The 18,004-nt window shown below is 56.9% G+C and overlaps 1 protein-coding gene across 1 annotated transcript; it reads right to left on the bottom strand.

Moving 5' to 3' along the window:
• Positions 1-6,497: 6,497 nt before the first annotated feature.
• On the bottom strand, positions 6,498-18,004 carry SEMA3G (semaphorin 3G). Its single transcript, XM_044253437.1, has 16 exons — positions 17,843-18,004; positions 15,928-16,088; positions 15,769-15,831; positions 15,202-15,321; positions 14,846-14,936; positions 14,605-14,721; positions 14,234-14,379; positions 13,919-14,033; positions 13,757-13,826; positions 13,309-13,453; positions 12,803-13,034; positions 12,618-12,709; positions 11,945-11,986; positions 10,981-11,209; positions 10,555-10,694; positions 6,498-9,244 (listed from the first exon to the last, which is right to left on the bottom strand). Exons 1-16 carry the CDS (start codon positions 17,949-17,951, stop codon positions 8,804-8,806), a joined length of 2,313 nt encoding a protein of 770 aa, XP_044109372.1. The 5' UTR covers positions 17,952-18,004; the 3' UTR covers positions 6,498-8,803.

Genomic DNA, 18,004 nt, shown 5'->3' with positions numbered 1-18,004 from the left:
GAATCTGCTGCTCTCTCTCTCTCCCTCTGCCCCTCCCCCTGCTCAAATGAATAAAATCTTAAAGAAAAAAAAAATAAAGGACCCACTTGGATACTACTCAAGTGTGAGAGACACCATCTTAACTGAAAGTAGTGGTCCTCTAACAGTGCCTCTGGAATCCAGCTGCAGGGGGTGGGAGGTAGAGCTTGGGGCTGGCGTGGGGGTTAGGGGGTGGTTTGGTCACTCAGACCTTCAGTTGCCTGGTCTCCGGGTGTAGTTGGCCTTATGGATACCTAGCAAAACAGCGCGCGCGCACACACACACACACACACTCTCTCTCTCTCTCTCTCCCCTATTAACTATTTCTTCATCTCCATACCTGTACTCCCCATTGATTTTAATAGCTGCCTGGAAAGTCCCCAATTTTAAAAAAAGATTTGATTTATTCTTTTGAGAGATTGAGAGCCAGCGAGCGAGAGTACAAGCAGGGTAAAGGACAAAAAGAGAAGCAGACTCCCCACTGAGCAGGGAGCCAGATGAGGGACTCGATCCTGGGAGTTCAGGATCACAACCTGAGCAGAATGTAGATGCTTATCCAACTGAGCCAACACAGACTCCCTGGAAAGTTCCCAATTTTCAAACGTTCTGTTCTTCACCTAATCAGTCATTCTCCACTAATTAACTGGGCTTTTGTCTTAAATGAACTTTTAACTCAGGATAGTTCTAGATTTACAAAAAATTGTGAAGATAGTACAGGGATTCTCCATATACCCAAACTCAGTTTCCCCCATTAGTACCATCTTACATTAAAATAGTACGTTTGTAACAATTAGTGAACCAATACATTATTGTCACACTCAGAGTTCATTTAAATTTCCTTAGTTTTCACCCAATGTCTCTTTTCTGTTCTAGAAGACCACATTGCACTGAGTCATCCTGTCTCCTTAGGTTCCTCTTGACTGTAACTGTTTGTCAGATTTTCCTTGTTTTTGATGACCTTGAGAGTTTTGAGGAGTACCAGTCAGGTATTTTGAGAGCCCTCACTTGGCATTTATCTGATGTTTTTCTCACGATGAGACTAGGGTTATGGGTCTGGGGGAGGGAGACCACCCAGGTCAAGTGCGTTATCACATCATATCCAAGTTACAAACTATCAATATGTCTTCCACTGTTGATTGGTGACCTTGGTCGTCTGCTGAGGTATGCTTGTCAGGTTTCTCCAGCATAAAGGTACTTCTTCTCCCCCACTTTCCAGACTGTACCTTTTGGAAGGAAGTTACTCTGTGTAGCCCACCATTAGTGAGTGGGAATTTATGCCCCCTCCCTCCTTGGGGACAGAATATCTATACTATTTGGAATTCTTCTGCATGGGAGATTTACCAATTCTCTCCTGCTTGTTTATTTGGTCATTCATTTATGTCAGTCCAGACTTAGGGATAGGCATAGTGTATTCTGTTATAATACAATACTGCTTTATTTATTTTGTTGCTCAGATTATCCCTGCTCTGGCCATGAGGAGCTCCTGAGTCCTTTACACAGTCCTCATTATTGTGTGTTTTGTTCTGTTTTGTTGTTGGGGATTTTTTGAACACCTCTTTACTTTTTGGCACTACAAGATGCCCCAGGGTCCTCTTGCATGATTTAAATATATGTTTTCACAAATGATCTGTCTGTTAGAATTAATTACTGTCTTATAACATAGGACCTAGAACAAATAGTTCACTTGGGGAGGGTAGAAATAGATATTCAATAAAAATCCCTCAAAGAGCCTTCTCTATTTCCTCTAATCCATCCTTACCTTTGTAGGAACCATGAGCTAGGGCCAGAAATCTCAGACATCTTACCTTCTGCTTCCCTTTATCCTCAACTACTCTCTTTCTTGTCAATTTGACTGTTTTACAGATGTTTGCCTTCTTTGCCATCCCACTGCCAGTGCTCAGCTCAGAGCCCTGTGCCTCAGAGGATTACAGCAAAAGCCCTCTCTCTGCATGGTTTCCTTTGTGCCCTTGCTTTGCTGACAAATGCGCCCTTTCCCCTTATGCTGATCACCATAAACATCTGCTAGCTCTTTAGTTAGGATGGCTGCTGAGACTGGCATCCAAGGCCTTCCACAAATATGGCCCTACTCAGCAGCATCTCCCCGGACACCCCACCCACGGGCACTCGGCCATGGCTACCCTGGAACACTGGGCCCTGAGCATAAGGCTTGCAGTCTGGAGAGCTGTAGTCTCTATCCTCAGCCTGTTGAACCGAGCATAAGGGCCGTTTTTTTCGTGCACTGGCCTCTGCTTATGCTCCTATTAGAGCAGGCATGGTTCTCCACCTGTTCCTACAGTTGTTTACCCATCTCTCCCATGAGATGGGAAGCCCCTTAACGGTAGGGACCTGTTTGTCTTATTAACCTTTCTTCCCACGTGGTGTGGGGCTCCGGACCTACATTCAGAGGCAGTTTGATGTCTACTGAATTGATGGAAGTGCTTGTACTTTGTGTTCATGAGCCTGTTGTTTTACTGTCAAACACCAGAGGGCACTGTTAGCATATTGAGGAGGAGAACAACCCTCGAGAGCTGGGAGGTTGAAAAAGGCGTGTTTGTGAAAGCCGGCTTCTGTGTTGGGATTGCGTAGGACTTAGGCTCTTGGCTCTTCGGCTCTTCGCTTGTTCTAAGCACATCCATTTGCGTTTATTCATGAGGTGTGCTCCTGCTGGGTTTAGAGATCAGCATAATAGCTACTAATGATACTTTCATCACATCCTCAGACAGGTCTGCCTTCATGGTCTGTCCAGACCCAAAGTGATCCTCCTAATTCGGGCCACACTCCCCCTCTTCCCCAAAATGAGGACTGCCAGTGCCAAGGGAAATGGGTGATACAGTTCTGTTCTTCTGCCCTACTCTCCTTACACACACATACACACACACTGACATTAAGACCTCTGGTTAGTGACATCGAAGGTTCTACCTGTGCACCAGACGGGAGGTTGCTTGAGAAATAGCATCTCCATTGGCCCGGAATCCAGCGACACGGTGCTAGCTCCTGTACGCTCCCTACCGACTAAGCTAGGAAGCCCCATTCTGGGGGGTCTGCTATTCGGAAGGGTCTCGTATCTTGTACATTTTTTTCCAAAAAGCGATGTGGCAATTGGAGGCCATAAACCAAAAAGTTGTTATTTTTCGGAAAACCGAAAATGAAAACCTTGATCTAGTTTCTCTGTAGCAAACCACCTCCAGCATGTGCAACAGCTGTGCAGTCTAATGGCAGGAGGCCCGGATGGAAGGAAGGAGGCTCAGGGCTCCTCCCTCTTGTCTTTGCTGTAAACTTGTTCCTTGACCCTGCCCTGCAAGCACCTCTGATAAACAGGAAGGCATCCACGCCATCAGTGTCTATCCCCCTTAGAGCATCTGAGACCTGTCTAAGCCATCAAAGGCGTCCACAGACCCCAGGAGCATTCTGGAGGGGACTCCAGACTCACCAAAAACAATTCCCCATTGTGTTCCCCCCTCTTGGAAATCAGGGATTTGTAAACAGACCCTTACATTTAGACAGGTCCTGCCCTGTCTTTGTGCTGGTGTGTTTTTTCTTCCCTAAACAATGTCCTTTCCAGCAGGGCCAGCCTGTTCACACCATTGTCTGAGACCCTTGGACTACAGGAAACAGCACCAGATTCTTATCAGCTGGGGGTGGGGGGCAGCGTGAACAGATGAGGTCATGTCCATAAAGCAAGCTGCCGGTCTGCCACATCATTCTTCTGTACGTTTATCTGTGAGAGCAGAGCCCCCCTTGTCCTCCTAACAGGCCTATCTGGGCTTTCTGTGTCCCTCATACCGTAGTTCTTTCCATTTGATGACAGACACCTGGACTCTACCGCAGGCCTCTGTTGATTCATTTTGGAATCCTTGCCAGGCCACAAAGGTCCCCCTTTCCTGGTCTTGCCTCTCTGCCCAATGGGATGCTTATGGAAGTGGAACACACCCCGTTGGGCTGGATTAGGGTACACTCCAGTCATCTTCCTCCCTGGGGAAAGGGGTCAAGACTGGTCACCCGAGTTCTCCTCAGCAGAGTCCTTGAGTGCAAGCTCCCGGCTGAATGCTAAGGTCTGGGTGAGGATAGGGGCAGGTGTCCCTTATGAGGCCTCCCCGAGTCTGTGCAACATTTCCCATCCTCAGCGGAGAATGAGTCTTTTAAAAGGCTGCATTGAGGAACCAGGAGTTTCCCTAGTGAAAATCCAGTGGGGAAAGTGAAAGCCTTCATTAGGAGAAGGCCTCTAGGGAACCCGCCCAGTAGTGGTACCCACGGCCAGGGTGGGCAGGGGAAGGGCAGTGGGAAGTGGGCACAGGGCCATAGTTGCTGTTTCCTCATCTCCTGTTCCCCAGAGGTGGGGGTGAGGCCGGAAGAGGAGCCAGGGCAGGGGCCCAACAATCCTTAAGCTCCTAGTCAGGTATTGTACGAAACCTAGCCTCTCCCACTCAGCCTCTCCCTACACCAGGGCCAAGTCTGCAGTCTCAGAAAACCCTGGGGATTTGATCTTGGTGTGGCCTGAAACTTCTCCTTTGGGAGACCCTGAGAACCAGCAATTGGAGAAGCCTGGGGTGGATCCCTAACTAGGAATGGAAATCAGGCTGTTTCTGAGCAACTGTCTCCTGGTTCTAAGAAGGAGATGTGGCTGACTGGAAAAGCCTCCGTGCCCTGGACTGACAGAGGCATGTGAGGGAGTTCCCTGCCCAACCCCCCACCCCCAACCTAACTGATCTGGGCCCCTGGAGGGGACAGCATGGCCCCTGATGGCTGCTGCCTGCTCCCTCCTCAAACTGAGGGTTTCGAGGGATGTCTAGAAACTGACCTGGGCTTAGCTGAATGCAAGGAGGCCACTTGAGAAAGTGAAAAGAGCTGTTTTCCTCCTATATTCTGCTCCCTCCCTACACCCACCCTTCCTTAGAAATGAGTCCCTTGGACTGCTGGACAGCCACAGGCTTGGGGTGAACCCCAGTCATCCACAGAGGATCTGGCCAGGAAGCGGGCTCTGGAGGCAGACTGAGTGTGGGAGGATCGGCAGAGGCCAGACCCAAGGGCCAGCAGACAGGCGGCGTGGCTGCCTTGGCCTGGGATGGTGGGTCCTGCTCCGGTGCCTGTCATGGGAAGCCAAGCTGTGGCTCTCCGAACTGGGAGGCCAGGGCCTCCACAACTTACAGGCTTAGAAAGCAGAGATTAATAAACTAATCTCACATGACAGAGGAAGGAATTAATCAAACCCGCGTTTTCTCAAAGTACGTTTCAAAACATTAGAAACATGAGGCGGTGATCACTTGATGGGAAAAAAGGACCCCAGGTTTGGGAGAATCATGTAGCTTGTAGCAGACGTGCAAATCAATGAGACATTATCGTGGGCTTCTTAGGGACTTCACAGGGCAAACGCGCTGCACACACAGCAGCTCCGTGGGGCTAAAGAGACAGAAATCCCCATATTTATTTGACCCTTGTCACCCTACACCCATTTGGGAAATAATGACACTGGCCCAAAGACAAGGGGAAGTATGGGACTTTGAGGAAAAAGCTGCCAGAGAGAGAGAGAGGGAGGCCCCTGAGGCAGGAAATATGGCTCAAGGTGGGAGGCGAGGGGGGAGAAGTCCGGGCCCAAGGGTTGGGAAGGTGGGAACAGAGTTGTTGTGGCCTAGGGAGAGAAGAGGCTGTGGAGGCCGAGTACCTTCCAGCCCCACACTCTGTGCCAAGTGGATGCTGATGATGCTTCCTGTGCGATGGCTTAGGACGGGGCACAGTGGTTCGATGCTGTCAGGCCCAGGGGCAAAAGGAGGACCCCTGCCCCAGGGCTTCAAGGTGGGACAGATGACCGACTTGTTAAGCCCCCCTACTCTGGCGTATGGATTGAGGGGCCCATTCTCAACGTGCTAGCAAGAGGTTAGCCTGGCAAGATGCCCCTCCCCTCTTCGAATCACTCCTGCCTTTTCTGGGCTCTGTTATCTGGGCGGGGGCATGATGTCACTGGGGGGAGTGGGAGCCACGGGCTGTGGCGCCTTCAGCAGCATCCAGACGTCCCCTCCTCCTCACAAGCTTCTACCCCCACAGCGCAGCCCAGCACCGCAGGCAAGAGCACAGTGGCCTTAATATACGTTGGTATGTGGCATGCCAAGGAGACAGGCACCAGTCCAAGTGTTGCTGTTACAAATATTGAGTGTTATTGTGGAAAAAGGAGCAGGGCTGCCTACGTGCCCAACTGCCCTTTGCCAGCAAATTTTTTTTCTGACTCAAGATCTTCCTGAAGCCCGAGAAGGTCAGTCTCAGAAGCCTGAGGGGCAGGAGTTTCCTAACTTAATAAGCCATCTCAGTTTCCCTAGACAAAGCCCTTTGACTCCTTCCTTCCTTCCCCTCATGTCCATCTCCCTCCCTTCTAGAATATACCCCTTAGGGTGTCCTTCTCCCATCTGGAACGGATGGAAAGGCTCTTCCTTTCTAGCTCACACAGATGGTATCAGTCAATTTAGAACAGAAATACAGAGATGCAATAATGATATAATTATGTGATATATTCACTCCATTGCTTTCCTTGTAGGTCTGTGTGGTAGACCACCATGTATCCTCATCAGAGCACAGAGGTGGTCATGATAATAAAAATAACAATAGTAATTAGGAGAAGATGCTCTGCAGACAGAGAAACCACAAGGCCGATCTCAACATATGAATATAAAAATAGAATTCACACATAGAGGCATTTCCAGGAGTTAATCACACACAGTACCTCATGGGTGGGAGGTGTGGGGAGTTGGCAAAAGTTGTCCATAATTTTCTAAGTGCAGGTGTTCCTTGTTCAGGATTGTGAGCTCCTCTTCCATTTTCCAGAGTAACTTCCCCCAGAGAACCCTGCCTGGAGCAGCCCATGCCTGGGTCTAGCCTAGAGGCCACAGAGAGCCTGGCCTTTTCTTCCTTGCTTCGCTGGGATAGTGGGCCTGCAGCTCTGTGCGCCACAATTCCTGGGGCCCTGTGTTCTTTCCTGCCCCTCTTGCATGGCCTCTGCCTCTCCCTCTGCTCCCTTCTTCCTCCCTCCTCCCCACAGTCCTCCTCCCCTCTGCTTTTACCTGCAGGCCTCCCAGCCACAGAAACCCCAGGCCCGGGGCATCCCAAGGGGGTGTTGGGTCAATCTCAGTGCCTCTGGTTCACTGTCTGTGAAGTCAAAGAGGAAGGGGGGCCTATTTCGGATCCCAGTTCTCTGGAGGTGATGGGGTGACTCACATAAAACCCAAGGCAGATGCACAGTCTGGGTTTGAGTTCAATAGAGCAGGAAGCCTTGTCCTGCTTTTTATCTGGTGTTTTTTCCTTTCTTCATCTTGGTTGTTTTCATGGGGGGAATCTTGAACTTGATGCTCTTGTCCCCCTCCTGTCGGTTTTGTGCGTCACTAAACCTGCTCATATGCAGGCTGGGACAACTTTTCATTCAGTCCTCCTCCTCCTCCCCTCTGTCCTCCCCAGCCCAAGAAACACATCACTGAGTATGGCAAAAACACCCCTACACCCCCAGACCGAATGCATCCCGGCCACCTGCGCCTCACCCCCAAGAACCAGCAGGACTTAGCAGGCTTTTGCCCTCCGTTTTTTGTTTTTTTTCCCCCTTGAAAGAGAAAAGTCTTCATAAATGAAACCATTCACCACCAACCCTGCTTCGTAGAAACCAAAGATTCCAGGGTGGGAGACACCTGGTTTTCCTGTGGCTCCTGAGCTAACTGACACCATCTTGGGTTCTTGAGAATGCCTGCTCTGGGGTCCCCTAGCCCATCCTAGCGTCTCTCACCCTCTCCCCATCCCAGAGGCTTCCCAACCCTCTGCGACAAAGCCCTGCACCTGGTCCTCCCCTCCAGCGGCAGGTTCCCGCCCTCCCCAGCTATGGGCATGCTTGCACTGCCTGGTGAGAGACAGCCCCCTCCTCCTGCCCCACACTTCCCCAGCTCCCCTCTCCCCAGCTCTAGTCCACAGAACGGGGGATGACATTCCTCCACAACCCACCCTCTCCCTGTTCATCAGTCCGGAGACCCTGATGGTGGGAAGGGAGAATCTCATCAGGAGCACTGGGCATTGCAGGGAACCTGGCCTGACAGCGTGGGGTCTGGGGAAGGCAACTCAGGCTGTGAGACACCGCTGGGTTTATGAAGTAGGGCCCGAGGCCCAGACCACCCCCCACCCCGGGTGGAGGGAGCTCTGGCTGGCAGGGAAGCTCATGCTTCTAGGATTCTGTGAGGGAGAAGAAGTGGTGGACAGCGGCAGGGAGCCACCAGGATATCAGGGCACAAAGTGGGGGGAGGGTCTCGCTGTTTCACCAGATCACACCAGGTGCCCTTAACGGGTGCTACCTGGGAGGCAACTTCCATCTTCCTCCCGCTGCCTAACGGCCCCCCACCCAGGCACCTCCTCGGACACACCCACACAACCACTCCAAGGGTCACTCAGAATGGCCATTGTTCTGCCTGCTGGGAAAGACCCACCCAGCCCTCTCACCACCGGGCACAACCGGAAAAGTGCTCTGGGGCCATATCTGAGAACAAACAGCAGGCCCACGGGGGCTGGCAGCAGCCAGAGGGAGGCTGGCTCAGCTAGGACTGGGAGCACAGAGGGGCAGGGAACAGGCCTCGGACACGGGGCGCCTCCATTGGGCCCCAGCCTTTCCTGGGGGCAGCCTGGTAGAATTACGGGGGGCAGAGATTCCTCTATCTCTAAGAGGCAGTTGGGCATGCGGGCCCCCCTCTGCCCTCGCTGGGTGGGTGGGAGACTCTGGGGGCTGCTGGGCCACCCCGTCCCTCCCGACCACCCTCTGCTCCATGCTCTTCTATGCGGCCTCCACCTCCCGGGGCGTCCGATTGCGCTCGGCCTGCACCCGGCTCTTCACCTTCTTGCCCAGCTCCGGCCCTGGCCAGCTCTTGCCCTTGGCCTGCTTGGCCCGGCTCCTGGAGGGGCACCACACACGCTCACAGTACTCGTCCACCCGCGGCAGGTTGGCGAAGCCGATGAGCTGCAGGATGTCCTTATACCAGGCCTTGGACGGGGCAGAGGCCAGGCCTCCCCGCGCTGGGGGCTCCTCCGGCCTCGGCTCCCGGGGAAACAGTCTGGGGAGCTGCGAGGCCGCGATCACCTCCAGAGCCAGGCGGACCACAGTCTGGGAGAAGCCATGCTCCAGTGTCTTGCAGGTGTAGATGCCGGCGTCCAGGTGGCTGAGTCTGCGGAACAGCAACCCCTGCTCTGTCTGCAGGACTCGCTCATCGGTCTTGACCTGTTGGGGGCGTGGGAGGGTGTGAGGGGGGCGTGGAGTAGGGCACACACACCAAGAGTTTCCCTCCCCGCAGTTTCCAGATTCATAACTCAGGGCCCCGTGCTGAAGCACTCCCCTCCCCGCTCTTTCCTGCCCAGGCTGGCTTCCTCCTCGCGACTGTCAGCTAACTGCCGGCAAGCTCTCACCTTCCCAGGATCCAGGACGGGGCCTGCAAAGGAGGCTTTTGGTTTCTCCCCTAGTCAGAGCGCTGGGGCACCTACCTTGGCCTTGGGGGAACCTGCCACATAGTCCCAGGGACCAGAGTGGGTAAAGGTATTTAGGGGCTTTTATTCAGGGAGGGTTATACACACAGACTTAGGACCAGAAGTCCTTACCACACTTTGCGCGCGCACACACACGTCCACACACGTAGCCCTCCCTTTCCCTGACTGCACTGTTCACTCTCCCAGCCAGGGGTGGGCTGAGTGCCCATTGCAGGGCAGGAGGCAGCCGTGCTACTCTGATCCAGCCTGGATCAAGTCTGCACATCTGCACGTGGAGGCTGGATCGCCCGGGCGGTAAGTATTATGTAACCATCTTGTTGCTCGCTGCCTCTGGCCTCCTGGGGGTGTCTTCTTAGTGCCTAGCCCAGCAGCTGGCCCCAAGCTGGCCTCCCCCGGTTCCCAAGCTGGAAGGAGAGCCCCTCCTGTAATGAGCGCCCTCCCTTCCCCTTCCCTGCCCGTGGGAGAGACTGGAGAACGGTTCCTCGCCCTGCCACACCCACGCCCTCCTCAGGCCCCAGACTGAAGCCATTTCTGGGGTTGACAGACCTTCCCGGATGGGGGAGGAGAGGGTCTGGGCAGACAGCTAGACTCCGTGGATGAAGTGTTGAGCTAGGCAGTGGGTGGGTGCTTAGGGGTGTATGTGTGCACAGGTTTCGGTGCAAGTTAGGCACCCCCTGGGCAGAGGAGAACCAAGAACCCCTGGGAAAGAGACCTTTCAGAGAGGAACCTTATGTGTAAAAGCACGGGGGCTTCTTGGCCAGGCCAGCCCCCCCTTCCCTCTCTTCCACCTCTGCTCCCCACTTCCCAAAGCTCAGCCCAGTGCCTGGGAGTTAGCGGGCTCCCTGTCACAGGACGGCTTGCAGCCAGCTCTCGCCTGGGCGTTCCCAGGGGCAGAAGGAAGGGCACCTCCTTCTAGGCAGCCCAGGGACTTAATACACACTTTTCTTCAGTTGACCTTGGCAGGTTCCCCCCCAGAGCCCCTTCCTAGGTGCAGAGAGGGATGTGGTGTGATGACACGTGCAGGCTGGAGGCAGGGTCCTTGCTCACCTGGTCAGGCCCCTGGCCCCCTGGCCTCTGCACGAACCAGTGCACGGCCGCCTGGGAAGACCTGGGCAGGCACTCCAGGAAGGTGCTGTTGTGCTCCGTGCCGTAGACCGTGGTGGCTGCTGCGGAGCCTGCAGCCTCCTCTGGGGGAAGAGGGGAGGGGGGCTCGGCTCAGGACTGTGGGACCCCGGGGTCCCCCACCAGTGTGACAGGGACCTAGGTGTCCATCACTGTCCAAAGATCCTCCACCCATACACCGACGGGAGCCGCACACGTAGGAAAAGTGAGGTGTGGGGGGTGCTGTTAACACAGGACCAATGAGGCCACACTTTCCAGGGGTTGAGCCCCGGCCAGAGGGGTGAGGAGGGACCTGTGGGAGCCCGGTGGGTCTGCGCAGCCCCCCTGCCCTTGCTGCCTGCCACCACTCACCTTCCTGGCTCTCAGCCAGACACTGCAGGGCAGGGTTGCCGTGCCGGATGTCCTGCCTGCGGAACCGGCGCTTGCCAGGGCCTGGCCGGTAGCGGGCGCAGGAGGCACCGTCCCAGGCACAGTATGGGTCTCGGGCCAGGCAGCACTCAGCACAGGCACTGCCGTAAGTTTCACACTGGTGCAGCCGCAGCCGGGCCACGCCTAGCCTTGAGCCCACGTACAGCGTTTGCTGGCAGGGACACAAGCAGAGTCAACATGAGTCCAGGCCCCACCTAAAAACAGCTAGGCTTTTGGCCCCCTTGGGCTTCCTGAGAGCACCCCACCATTTGCAGGCAGTCTCCCAGAACCTCTTGGGTGCCTCCCCAAATGCCAAAAGTGTTTATCATGCACCTGACACGCATCAGATCCTGTGCTAGGACACAGAGGGCAGGGGGCAGACCTTGTTTCCTAAGGGGCTTCTCCAGGCCCTTCCTGCTGCTGACTTTTGCTCTCTACCTCAATAACCTTTATCCTGACTTGCCTCTGAGCTTAGAAGTACACTCTGCTTTAAGCAATACCAATACAAAAGTTGGGATTTACCCAAAGATAAACGGGGGCGATAAGCTTGAGATTTTGCCGCTTGCCAAAGGATCCAGCGGGCCTCTAAAAAGTGGCTCTCCCTTGCAGGGTTTAAATTCTGGATTTTGTTTTCAAGCAGGAAGCTGTCGGCCCAGGGGGACTGGCCTTTGTGGATCTCCCCTTCTCTGAACACAGCCTCACTTACTCAGGGTTCCCACTGTCCACTGGTTTCATGCATGGCATCTCCGCTCCCTGCTGGACTCTCGAGCCTCATGGCAAGGCCTCACCAGGCAGCCCCAGGGCCTGCTGCAGCCCCGCTCTCCAGCAGACAGCAGCCTGTCGTGCTCAGAGAGTTTCAGAGGGGGCTCAGAAGGAGGAGGAGCGGTGGGATGGCAGCTGCTCTTACCCTTTTGACAGAGATCTCCATCTCGGTGATGGGTGTTGGCACCTGCAGAAGGAGGAGGGTCTCAGAGAGGGCTGGGCTGGGGCCAGCTGTGTCCCTCCTTCAGCCTCCTCCAGCCCTCACATGGGAGCCACCTACCTCCCAGCCCGGGTCAGTGAACTCCCTGGCAACTAAGGCCAGACAGTCTTTCCCAGACATTGGGTTATTAGAAAGGTCCCCTCACCCTGGCTGGCCTCCAAGGAGGAGGCCTAGTGGAAAGCACAAAGCTCCAGTGTCCCCGCCCACAGCCCTGTTCTCCAGGAATGAGGCAGCTGTCCCACATCACCCATCCCATGTCAGGGTCCCAGTAGTCCCCCAGAGGCAGGTGATGCCCTGCCTGGCCCACAGAAGCCCTTAGAGACGTGGGGGTCTCAGCCACCCCCTCACTGTGACTTGAGCCTGGCAGGGTTTTGTCAAGGGGGGATTACCTTGGACACCCCTCCCTAGGCCCTCCAAACTTTGTCTGGGCCCCACGGCCAGACAGCATCAGCAAGGCACTTTCCCCTCCACTGGCTGCAAGCTCAGTAAGGACAGGCCCATCTGCCTCCTGCACTTTGCTCCTGTGTCCCAGGAGCCAGGCCTAGACCCAGCAGTGGGGCTGGAGGGGACCCTTCCCATCCCCCCAGTCTGCCCTCACCTTAAACACCTGGAGCTCCTCCAAGACCACCTCCTCGGACTCAGTGGAGCCCCCACCCTGGAGAGCGATGACCTTGAGCACAGAGCCTGAGTCTGGGGCAGGGGAGAAGGGGTCAGTGGGAGAAGGAGCAACCCCCTCCAGCCTACACACCTCCCCGGCCGGGCCACCCCACTCAGCCCACCCACCGGTCCCCAGGAAGATGACGTCGTAGGTCCCGTCCTCCGCCTCCACACGGTCCACCACGATCTGGTGCAACTGCTGGGCCAGATGCGTTTTGACAAGCACGGGGCGGCCCCGCCGTGGCCGCACGGGCCAGAACATAAGTGGGTGGGCTCGGGCAAATTGCAGCACCTCGTCTGGGTAGTTCTTGGTGCTGCCAAAGGGTCGTCCTGGCTGTGCTGTCATCTTGCTGGGGCACTGTGAGGAGCAGCAGGGGGGCACCTGAAGTGTCCTGGGGCCACACGCTCCCCAGCCCAGCCTGTTTCCAGGTCCCACGGCCTGGGCATGCCCACATCAGAGGGGCCACGCTTCCCGTAGCAGAGGCTCCTTGACGTGGTTAGGGCTCTGCTCCCCTCCTTCCACCACCTGGCCCCTCTGGAGTCCCAGCCCAGCCGCAAGGTTGTCCCAAGGTAGAATCCCTCTAGAAACTGCTCAGCCCTCTCTCCCAGCCTGGCTCCAGCCAGACACTCACCACTCCAGGCCGAGGGAAGGGCACCTTGCCCCCATAGGGTCCCCACTGGTGCTGGGGACCATCTTGGTGGGCAAAGGGCCCCTTGAAGACCTCCCAGATATCCTCCATGTGGTACACACAGACGGCAAATCCCTGGAACACGGCACTGCCGAGGACGCACAGGGACAGTCAGGTCAGAGTGGCTGTCACAGGTGGGAAGGGGCAGCCTGGCTCCGTGGACAGAACAGAGGGCGATCGTGCCTGCAGACAGCTAAGACCAGAAAACGAGGCCACCCAGACAAAGACAGAGAGAAGGAGGGAGAAAATAGAGCCTCCGAGTCCTTGAGTCAGGGACAGAGACAGAGACCCACAGTAAAGTCGGGCCACAAAAGCAGAGGCTCAACAGAGGACGCTAGTGTGCAGAGACTGAACCAGGGCTGGGGATACGAGGGGAGACCCGGGTGCCCACCTGACTGTGCTAAACAGAGCATACACCTCGAGGTTCTTCCCTGAGCTGGTCCACAGCAGGAACACATCCTCTGGGAGAGAGAAGGTCACTGTCAATGCCGCCCACTCACTGCTCTGAGCCCTCTGCACCTGTACCCGCACCCGGCCCTGGCCATCGCCTTACCCAGCTGGTCAAAGTGGGTCTCGGCACCACCAGGGCCAGGCACCGAGCACAGCAGCCTGGCCTTGAGGAACGTGCTCCATTTGCTCACCAGCACGCGCTGGCCACCGAGGTCATTCTGGGGGTGAGGGTCAGAGTCAGCCTCCGGCTCCACGGAGATGGGCCCCCCTCCTGCTCCTCCACCCTCACCATTGGAGGGAGAGGCACGGATGCTGGCTTCACACCCGTGCCTCGTTTTCCCTCCTGCTGCTGGTGGGGACGGGTGTAGGAAGGGAGTGTGGTGAGGATCTGACCTCACCGCCTCCTCCCGGCTCTCACCACGCAGACGCGGCCGACGCGGCTGACGGTGACACGGCCTGGGCCACCATCGGGTGAGGGCACAGTTTCCGAGAAGAAGAAGTACACCTTGTCATCATCCTGGTCAGCGTTGTCGGCAATCCGGGCGGCCATCACAAACCGCGGGTCTGGGAGGTGACAGGGTGCAGCTGGTTGGGGGAACCTCACAGGGGAGGAGGGGAGCGGGGTCAGGGGAGAGGTACCGAACCTCCACTGTGGGCTGGAGTCCCGGGGAGTACAGTGGGGCTGGGCTGTCCCTCCCATCCCCACTCCTGTGCCAGGCTCTCCTGCCTCCCTGTCAGGGCTGGGGGCAGATCCCAGTCAGCCTTGCCCCTGGAAGACCCTGGGCTCACCGTGTAGGAGGTTCTGGTCAGAGTCAGAACGCAAAGCTGGCCGGGGACCCCCACTCCGGAAGATCATGGCCTCGCGCCCCAGAAAGTCAGCTGTGAGGCCCGTGTACAGCTCCCCACCTGGGTGAGAATGGGGCAGAGTCAGGGGAGGAGGGCCAGGTCCCATAGCTTGTCCCAACCCTTCCCAGTGACATTGACCAGCACCCACCCTCCTCATGCCCATCCTGGCCTGGACATCACCCACCTACAGAGGTGCTGGCGAAGGGACTGCTGGGCTCATGCGGGCACCGCCCCCGCCCACTTTCCACACTGCTGGGCTCAAGGTGGAGCACATGCTGGGGGAGAGGGAGGAAGGGAGGGAAGGGTGTCACCTGGGAAAGCAGCCCAGCCCCCCACCCAGGCAGTGGCCATCGCGTGCAGCTGGAGAGTGGGCAGAAGACGTCCTCATTCAGGGCCCCGCCAACGGGGTCAGCCTGGCACAAAGATGCCTTTCAGCCCCTGACCTCTCTGCCCTGAGCCGGGCTCAATGGGAAGTGTTCAGACAGCAGGGCAGGAATGTCACTGCGTCCCAGTCCCTTGCGGGGCCTGTGCCGGGCTCACCTCCCCACGGTGCCCGACCGTGATGAGGGCACAGGTGGGCTGAAAGGCCCCAGTGCCGCACGCCAGCAGGTGGGTCCGGTTGTGGGGCTGTAGCACCCGTACGAAGTTGGCACACTCCACCTAGCAGGGAGAAAAGGGGTGCGGTGGAGGGGGTGAGGAGGTGTTTACCGTCTCCATAGGCCCCAGGACTCAGCTCTGGGGACCTGGGGTAAGGGTGACATTCTTCACAGACTTTCAAGAACCCTCAGGATCTGCTCCAAATACCCCTAGCACAAGTACCCCTGGGGAGTGGTCCCAGGCTGTCCTGGGGGTCAAGCCCTGGGTGTTGGTCATGGTTGGGGGACAGTCGCTCTTTTTTTTTTTTTTTTAAGATTTTATTTATTTACTTGAGAGTGAGAGAGAGCATGAGAGCTGAAGGGTCAGAGGGAGAAGCAGATTCCCCGCTGAGCAGGGAGCCCAATGCGGGACTGGATCCGGGGACTCCAGGATCATGACCTGAGCCAAAGATAGTCGCTTAACCAACTGAGCCCCTCAGGCGCCCGGGCAGTCTCTCCTGACCGCACTCACCAAAGGATCTCTTCCCTTGCGAACACACTCCTCCTTCTGTCCTGGCTGCGGTGGCCACTGGACCTGAAAGAGAGCCTGGCTGACGCCTGATCTCACAGCCTGTTTCCCCGTCCAGCTCCCAGCTCACAGAGAGACCCTCCCTTCCTCCATCCCACTCACCTCCCGGGGATCCGGCCACGACTGGTCTAGCCTCAGAGAGTAGATGGCATCACGGCCCCCCAGAAAAAGGCGGTCCCGGTACTCATCCAGGTACATGGTCCGAAGGTCCAGGGAGCCCCGGGGACCCAGAAAGACAGCTGAACGGTTGGCAGACAGGAGATCTCGGAGGGAGCAGATTGGAAATCAGCGTGTACTGTTGTGCCCACTTCCCCCGCTAAGGTGTGGAGCTGAAGGGTCCCAGCTGTGCATTCACACACACACACACACACACACACACCCCACATCTGGAAAATGTTTCCGGCCCCAGGCCTGCTGAAGGACTTCTGGGAAACGGCTCCTGGGAGTGGGTGGGACAGGGGGCTCTGAGCCCTGCTTCCTACCCCTTCATCCTTTAGTCCCTTGATCTTTCAGTTAACATCTCCTTCCCATCTGTGCCCATCTGCGCCAACTCCGGTCCCCAGGGAAGATGGCGCCACCAGCAGAACTTATGGTAGCAAGCTGGGCAAAGTGCTGGGAGGAGCCCAGGGGGAGGCTGAGTGAGTGTGAGCAGTGGGTGAGGCCGACTCGGTGGGACAGGTGGACAGACACGGGAGAGCATTCCCAGCAGAGGAAACACCTGGCAAAGGCCTGGGTATGGGAAAGGTGGGCTATGGTCAGGTGGAGCCCAAGGCTCTGGTCCAGGCATATGACTAAGGAAGACTTTCTCCTCTGTAGACACTGCCCTCCCAGGCCCCAGCTATTGGGGGGTGGCTGGCGGGGGACACTGGGCCCAGGAGCCGAGGATCCTGAAATATTTTCCTGGGGTTTGGCTAGGGAGGTGGAGGTAACAGGTGGCCAAAGGGGCGTGCAGCAGGATGTGGTGGGAAGGGACGTTGGCCACCCCTGGCCACCCCTGGGAAAGCCAGGTATCCCACACCTGCCCAAAAGTGGCAAGCCCACACCCACTCCATTCCCAAACTCATCAACAGCCTCTTCCAGGAAGCCCTCCATGGCTGACAGTACTTTCAAGGGAATTTGCCCTATTTAAGCTTTTTCTTACGGCTTGACTTTTGCCCCAGTCCACAGCTCCCAGGACAGGACCACGTTTCCCCCCCGCACCAGATCCAACCACGGACTCCAGAGTAGAGCCATGTCTCCTCTCCCAGATGTTCCAGAGAAGGCTGGGTCTCCCACTTGGATTGGGGTTCCCAGGGAAGGTGATCACCCATCTGGTTTCCCCAAGAAGTGTCTCAGGGACCTTCCCCGTGGACCACCCCCACAGATTCAGAGAAGTCTGCACCAGCTGCAGCACGGAATACCAGGTTAGAGCCGCGGGGGCACCTCCTGGGCCAGGATGGGCCAAGAGGGGAGGCTGTGATCCCCCTTGGGCTGTGAAGAGCCTCTGGGACAGAAAGGGAAGGACAAAAGCCAGCACTATGAAGTGGGCTACAAGAGGCAGATGGGAGGTGGGGGCCTCTAGGCTGTGGGGACAGGGCGAGGGATTCCACTGCAGGCTGCTGGCCCAGGCTCTCACAGCACAGGAGGTGCTCAGTGCACACCTCCTCCAGACCTGTCCTCTCCATCCCTCCCCATCTCTCCCTGCCCATCCCTACTGAGGCCTCTCAGGACCTCCACGCTTCTCTCCTTTTCTCAGAAGCCCCCTCAAGTTGTCCCCTTGCATCTCTGCCTCTCCCTCCTCCACCCTCCGGGGACCTGCCCCTGCCCTCCTCCCAGGTCCCGCCTCTGGCGGCAGCTGGATCACCATCTCCGGGAATGACCGTGAAGTCCTTCCCACGGGCTGTGTGGGAGTGACCGAATCCCTCCGGCGGGCAGAAGAGACTGCCCAGCGCCTGGCTGGGCACCCCTGACCCGGGGATGTCACAGGGTCCCGGGCTCCCACAGACGCACCCTTGAACAGGGCGTGCACTGCTGGTACCTCGGTAGGAGAGCCGCAGGCGGGGCACGCTGGGGCCAGGGGTGGGGCTGCCCCCGTGGAGCAGGAGGCCCCCCAGGAGGCAGCAGATGGCCCAGGCCGAGGGGGCCATGCTGGGGAACCGAGGGCACCACGCTGCTGGTAGAGGTGCCCAGGGTCCGTTGC

Source organism: Neovison vison, chromosome 6 (assembly GCF_020171115.1).
Source record: "Neovison vison isolate M4711 chromosome 6, ASM_NN_V1, whole genome shotgun sequence".
Classification (NCBI taxonomy): domain Eukaryota; kingdom Metazoa; phylum Chordata; class Mammalia; order Carnivora; family Mustelidae; genus Neogale; species Neogale vison.
Note: the sequence above shows the minus strand (reverse complement) of the source record. Positions and strands in the feature narration are given on the sequence as shown.

What these genes read in the sequence shown, in the direction of transcription:
- SEMA3G (XM_044253437.1), bottom strand. Translation starts at nt 17,951, where the DNA reads ATGGCCCCCTCGGCCTGGGCCATCTGCTGCCTCCTGGGGGGCCTCCTG. An exon ending in CCTGCGGCTCTCCTACCGAG is followed by an intron (nt 16,089 to 17,842) that starts GTACCAGCAGTG and finishes GCTCCCTCCGAG; the next exon opens with ATCTCCTGTCTGCCAACCGT. An exon ending in TGGAGATCTCTGTCAAAAGG is followed by an intron (nt 11,210 to 11,944) that starts GTAAGAGCAGCT and finishes TGTCCCTGCCAG; the next exon opens with CAAACGCTGTACGTGGGCTC.